Source organism: Camelina sativa, chromosome 6 (genome assembly GCF_000633955.1).
Source record: "Camelina sativa cultivar DH55 chromosome 6, Cs, whole genome shotgun sequence".
Classification (NCBI taxonomy): domain Eukaryota; kingdom Viridiplantae; phylum Streptophyta; class Magnoliopsida; order Brassicales; family Brassicaceae; genus Camelina; species Camelina sativa.
This window is the reverse complement of record NC_025690.1, coordinates 8,949,126-8,956,103: the sequence shown is the minus strand read 5'-3', so window position 1 is coordinate 8,956,103 and position 6,978 is coordinate 8,949,126. Positions and strand designations below refer to the sequence as shown.

Below are 6,978 nucleotides of genomic sequence, written 5' to 3'. Positions count from 1 at the left end.
CTCCGGTGAGTTGAGTCTTGAGTTCTTTAAGCCGCCTACTGCCCCATAACCTTATGAACACATCAAAAATTAAAGAGTTAGAAGATACAAGAGACTAAGTCAAATATACACGAACACGTACCATTAACCAGCCTTACAATTCAATCACTGCTCAACAAATAAGAGAACAAAAGTTCTCCAGCTCCACTCAACACGTCTTCTTAGTCAAAATCATCTTATGAGTCCTAATCTACCATATTGCTATAACGAAACATAAAACCCACAACAAATTATAGAATTATTGAGAGCTAATAAACAAGATTAGGGTTGAAATTAAACTTCCCTTGCTTCTCATCTAAAGATCAACTTTAGCCCCTTTTTATTCAGAACAAAATCTCCATTGAAACCCAGAAAAAAAAGTGGTTCAAGACTTCAAGTCCCGTTTACTTTTATCTGCAATTCGATAAACAAAAAAGGAGAGTATAATTAGAAGTTATGAATCAAAGAATCAAGCAGATAACATCCTTGTGCAACAAACAAATCAGATCTACAAGTCAAAACCATTAATCACAACTGGAGCTGCAAAGACCACAACATAATCTCACTGAACCTAACCACATAAAAAACCTTTCTCAATGTACTTCTTGAAATCAATCCCACACTCGGAAGAAACGACAGACTTGTACGAAGATCTCTAGATCTGCAAGCGAGACCTTCCAATCTGATTTCAAAAGACCAAACACATATCTAAGCGACTAAAGTGAAACGAAGATATGCAAGTATGTAATTACCTTAGATTTCACAATACATATGAAATAAAACGAACAGATCTAGCAGAGACAAAGAGAGATCTATACGATGGTGGGTAGGGTTTCGAGTCCCAATCTCTCTTTCTTTGACGGTGGCTAGGGATCGATTTCAAAAGGAAGAGGGAGAGGGAGAGAAACAACATGATAAAAATATGGATTTACTGAAGAAGGCGTAACTAGGGTTTTGTTATATGGAGAAGAGGAAGATTATTCATCTGGTTTTAAATCTGCATAAGGATTTCATCGGATGAGAATCCTGGTTCTAAATCTGGGGATTTGATAAGAAAAAAGTAAACGAGTGGGAGAAAAAGCTTGAGAATAGTACGAAAAAGCTTGAGAAGTGAAACAATGGAGTTAGAGGGAGAATGAAAATTTGTTAGCGGCTCTATTTTTTTGCTAACAGTAGGTATTTAGCAAAAATCAACTTTTTTCTTTTTTTTTTCTCTCCCTAGACGTGAGTTCGCCCTAGCCGCCGAGGAAACCAAATTCTGATCTCCGCCTACCCTCTCCGGTAGCTGGCGCTCCTCGCTGGTGCTGTGAGAGGGTCCCTTTGTTTCTTATGCTTAGTTTTGTCTTTTGTCTCCGATTCAACTAGATCCGGTTTGGTTTGGTGAAGAATTTGGCTTGTCTGGTTTCTTCTTTGATCTGCTATATTTGGTAATCGACTTAGTTTGTTTTTTGCTGGGTTTGTTTTGTTAAGTCTTAGGTGCAGGGGTTTTGTCCATCATTTGTGAATTCGTTTGGCTTACTTTGAGGCCTGATTTTGGGTGTCGTGGATGCGGTCGGAGTGGCCAGATTAATGGATTTTGTGGGTCTAGCGAAAAAGTTGGATCCGGATCTGTTTGATCGACGGTGTGGCTCTAAGAATAATGACAATGTGTTTGCTGGATCCGGTCCTTGATCTTGTAGCCGCTCATGTGATCATCATTCTAAGCCGTCATTGTGTAGTGGTTGTTGGATTTTAGCACCTGTCCGTCCAGCCTGTGCACCTCCTTTCGCTCTTTGTCTCCTCATCTCAGCCATCGAATTCTTTGGGTTGTTTCCTTTCTAAGCAGAAGTTTCGTTTTGGTTGTATGTTGTGATAGTCCTCTTAGTTCGCAGTTGTTTCTTCTCCTTGGTGTTGCTCGCTGTGTTTGATAATTGCCTAGATTTGTCGTTCTCGGTTGTGAGATTGATGTTAATTGGGGGGTTAAGCCTCTCTCCTTGTCTCTACTTCCTGATCTGTTTAGATAGGATAGTTTTTTGAAGGGCTCTAACTAGACGTTAATGGGTAATTGGTGCTTTGGTCGTCGTCGTCGTATCCGGAAGTGTGTTCTTTGTGACAGCAAGAGGTTCTCTTAACTCAGTTGTCTTGCTTGCCGGGTTATGAAGTCCTTGGTTCTTGGTTCAGAGAGATCAGCTCTCATTGTGATAGGAGGTGGTTGATGTTGCTTTTGGGTTGGTCGCGGGCACCCTTGGTAAATCTCAATCGCAGATGCTTCAGAAGAAGAGGTTCTTTGCTTCTAGGTTCTTTTGCTTCTCTAAAGATTTTAGCTTGGTTTCTTCTGTTCTTAGTAAAGGGTTTGCTGTCTTGCGATTTGGGTTTAAATTTTCTGTTTTGTTGTATTATCTTTAGTTTCCCTTGTTTTGGGTTTAGTTTCCGGAGAAATCTCCTTTTCTTCCGGCCTTAGACTCTAGGGACATAAACTTCGTCCGCTGGCTTAAGTTTCCCTCTTTTGGGCGTTGTATTTCAGCATGGTTCCACAACAAGTTTCAATAATAAAAATTCAGATGACAAAAAAAAAAGGTATTTAGCAAAAAAAATAGATTTATTTTTCCGCCTCAAGTATACATAGCGTTTTAAAAATACCAATGCTATGTATACTACAATTAAAAAAAATATTATTAAAAATAAAATATTATCATTGAAACATAGCGTTTATATTTTAACAAACGCTATCTAAAACTAAAGGGTATATCAACTATAGCAAAAAGACAAAAAACGCTATATTGTAGTGCTATCAATACTCTAATTTCTTGTAGTGGTTTCTTTTATGTGTGTGTTCAGATGGGTTCTTCATGCTTTCCAGATGAAGACATATTCGAAGAAGAGATGAATCATGAAGAAGAGCAAGACATTGACAGTACTGGACAACAAGCTGCTGCAACTACAGAAGTTCTTGAAACTCCTGATTGTGCTGGAAAGAGGAAGGACATTCCAGAACCAAGTGCAGCTAATGAAAAGCCAGCTAAAGAGCTCAAAGTCATCCTTCCAAGATCTCCTGTTTGGGACCACTTCACAGGGAATAAAGAAGATAGAAACGAGTGTATCTGCCACTACTGCAAGAAGGAATATTGCTGCAAGTCTAAGTCAAGGACTTCTAATTTGACAAAGCATATGGCAACCTGCAAATAGTACCAAGCCTATAAGGAAAACAAGTTTCAACAAGTGATCAAAGACAATGGAACCGTGCAAGCTGGAAAGATAAGTGAGTCAATATTCAGAGAGGCAACAAATGAGATGCTCGTGTTAGGGAAGTTGCCACTGTCTTTTGTGGACATTGTTGCTTGGAGACACTTCTCCTCACGTGCCAACCTCTACCGGCCTCATTCAAGGAGAACAGCAAGCAGAGACATAGTGCAGATGTATGTGAAGAAGAAAGCTCTGCTGAAGAACTAGATTAATTCAAACAAGCAAAGGGTGTCCCTAACTACAGACATATGGGTTGCTCCAAATACAGGTTTGTTCACTCTTTCTTTCTTATTTCATTGATTGATTTTTTAATTATAACTCATATCTGATTATTATTTTATATGTACATTATGTAAAACAGGTGCAAGCTACATGGTGATCACAACTCACTTCATTGATGCATTTTGGCTGCTGAAGAAACTGATCATAGGCTTCAAGTATGTCTCATATCACAAAGCATCAACAATTGCAACTACTCTTATAGATTTTCTGGCTGAATGGGGGATTCAGAAGGTGTTTTGTGTCACTGTCGACAATGCAAAAACCAACACTTTGGCTCTGAAGAGGTTTCAAAGAGAGTTCAGCTTGGTTAGCAATGAAGCATTTGTCTTGGATGGAGACTACATGCATGTCAGATGCAATGCTCACATCATCAACTTGATTGTGAGAGATGGTTTACAAGAGCTAGGAAATAATGTGGAGGCTATACGCAATGGTGTATCATATGTTAGGCAGAAGTCATTTAAGCTGAGGGTTGATTCAGGGAAGCTTAAAAGAGGAAGTCTCATATTTGATGTGAAGACCAGATGGAATTCAACATATACAATGTTGACGAATGCCCTAAAGTACAGAGTTGATTTTGACGAGATGCTTCTAGAAGATAGGTTGTCCCACGACTACTTTCTAGAATTAGACAATGGGAACAAACGTGTTGGACCTCCTGAATCAAATGACTGTAATGCAATTGAAAGGTAATCTATCTTTATACTAATATGTTTATTGCACTAAACCAATGTTTACACTTATTTACACTCTCATGTTTCTGTCATAGTTTGGTGAAGTTTCTAGTGATTTTCTACAACTCCACTTTGGTTGCCTCTGCTTCCACCAACTTGAATGCGCATAAGTGTTATGGTGAAATTGTTAAAATAGAGAGGAACCTCTCATTTCTGAGTAATAGCAAAGATGACGAATTAAAGAACAAAACTGATGAAATGTTGAAGAAGTTTGTGAAGTACTGGGATGGAATGAAGAATATCAACAAGATGTTGATCATTGCAACTGTGTTTGATCCAACAAAGAAGATTAAGTTTGCCAAGATGTGTTTTGAGAAACTGTATGGTGAAGATATTGTTGACTCCAAGGATATGTATGATTCAGTTTTCTACGTCGTCGACTCAATGTATAAGGAGTATGCTGCTCTTTACAGCCATACAAATGGTGCATCTTCTCATATTACCAGGGCTAAACAACATCAATCAACTGTGATTCCTGAGAAGATGGATTTGGTTGATGATTTGGGTTATGAGAGAATGGATATAGCTTATAAAGAGATGGTAGCTGACAAAGCAGATGAAGAAGTAAGGCGTGAGTTAGAGATTTATCTCACATATCCTATTGAGAATCCAAAGCATATTAGGGGTGCAGAATTTGATGTGTTGTCTTGGTGAAGAGTGAATTCCTTCAAGTATCATGTCTTGGCTGAGATGGCTAAAGATGTACTTGCTATGCAAGTTTCATATGTTGCATCAGAGAGTGCTTTTAGCACTAGTGGTCGAATTTTAGACCCTCATAGGTCCTGTCTGACTCATTACATGATTGAGGACCTCATGTGTACTGAGCAATGGATGAGGCAAGATATCAAGAGTGGTGCTGACCCGACAGTGATCACAAGTGCTCAACTGCTCTCAGAGTTTGAAATGTTTGATCAGCTTGAGAAAGGTAATCTTTAACAAATTTTGATATTCATAAATGATAATACTTTGTTTTATAATTCTGTTTCTAACTTAATTTTAACACTGTTTTGCAAAGTTTGGTATTGGAGATGAAAATAATCTTGAGGCTTAGTTATTCTCATAAAAGAAAAGGTAATCAATCTCCTCTATTTGTTAGTGTTCAATAAGTTTTCTCTGGTTTGATATTTGTACCCGATTTAATACTAGTTCTGTTGTTTGATGTTTTGAAGGTATCTATCTTTGTATTGGTCTTCTTATGTGGTGTTTTTTAAGGCATGGATTACGGCAATAGTAAAGGTATATTGAAACTTAATGTCTTTAGGTGTATTAGTCTGTTTATTACTCTCATTGAGACTTTGTCTGTTACTTGGCTGAATCATTCAAGTTTCATTTGTTTCCCAGGGGCATGGAGCAGCAAGAACCTTTTTGTTAGTGTGGATGCTTCTTCATTGTTCCCAATTTTCATCGGCTATTTGAACTTGTGCTATCTTTTGTTTTAAGTTGGTTGTGAGTTTATTGAACTTAATGTTATGGTATTTGGTTGTGTTATGGTGAAACTTAATGTTATGGTTTTAGTTTATGGTTTAATCGGTTATTTTGGTTTTTTACATGGGTATTTATAATTTTAATCGGTTATCTCGGGTTTTAGTCGGTTATTTGATTACTTTGGTTACTGAAACTAACAGAACCGGTTATAACCCGGAAAAATTTCGGGTTATTTCGGATTTTGTAATAGAGTAGAAAACCGCTCCGAACCCGGCCATTTACTAACCGTACCGAACCAAATTTTTTGTAAATTACCGAATGGGATCTATAGGTCTTTTATACCGATTTACCCAAAAACCCGATTGGATAGAACCGAAACCCGATTAGGTACCCGATTGCCCAGGAATATCCCATATAATAGTCAACTAGGTACCGATCCGCACTATGTGCGGGATAAATTGATTTAAATAAAATATTATGAATAAAATTATTATTTGAGATTTAAGATTTGTTTGTGTAAAACAAAATATGTAAGTAAATTTTTTTTCGTTTATTCAAATACGTTTCACCCGTGGAATATTTGAACTTGGAAAAGAGTTTTAAGGTGGTGTAGAAAGTTTTGATGTCTTTTTGTGTTTCTAAAAATTAAATTCATATAATTTATGTTTCACATTATTATCAATGTCGCTGTACCATTAAATAGATAAAACAATATTTTAAAACTAATAGATTTAATTTAAACTAATTCTAAGTTTAAAAATGCAATGAGAAAAATGATAATAGTGATAAATAAATGAATAATTTTTTTTCTTGTTTGTGAAATGTAATTTACTTTTAATAAGTAAATAGGTTATAAAAATGATAATTAAATACTTTTTTTATTTAATAGTTGATTAAATCTTTCATTTTTTAAAATTAATAAAAAAAGCATTAGCTCATAATATTTAAATGACATATTTATGTAAATAACAATGAGAAGTAAAAGCATTTATTAGAAAGGTACATGAACTCTATGACCACAACAACTCAGCTTTTTTTTAGTGCTTCTTTGTTAATATATAGGGGATAAATCAATCAGTTTTGGAACTTTGGCCTAAAATTACATTTCACATTTTTCTTTGACATTTGACAAAGGAGTTAATAGAAAAACATTGTATTTTAGAATGGTAAGACTTAACAAAAAAAAGAAAAAAATCGATTGATACAAAATATTGTTAATTTTGATAAGTGAAAAAAAAAAAAAAAAAAAAAAAAAAAAAAAAAAAAAAAAAAAAAAAAAAAAAAAAAAAAAAAAAAA

At 35.8% G+C, this 6,978-nt stretch overlaps 1 protein-coding gene across 1 annotated transcript in view; it reads right to left on the bottom strand.

Moving 5' to 3' along the window:
- LOC104698837 (protein HIRA-like) overlaps positions 6,752–6,978 on the bottom strand; it is a 7,463-nt gene continuing 7,236 nt past the window's right edge. The window contains exon 12 of the mRNA XM_010414225.2: positions 6,752–6,774. Within this exon, the coding sequence (XP_010412527.1) occupies positions 6,752–6,774 (23 nt within the window). The remainder of the gene's footprint in view (positions 6,775–6,978) is intronic.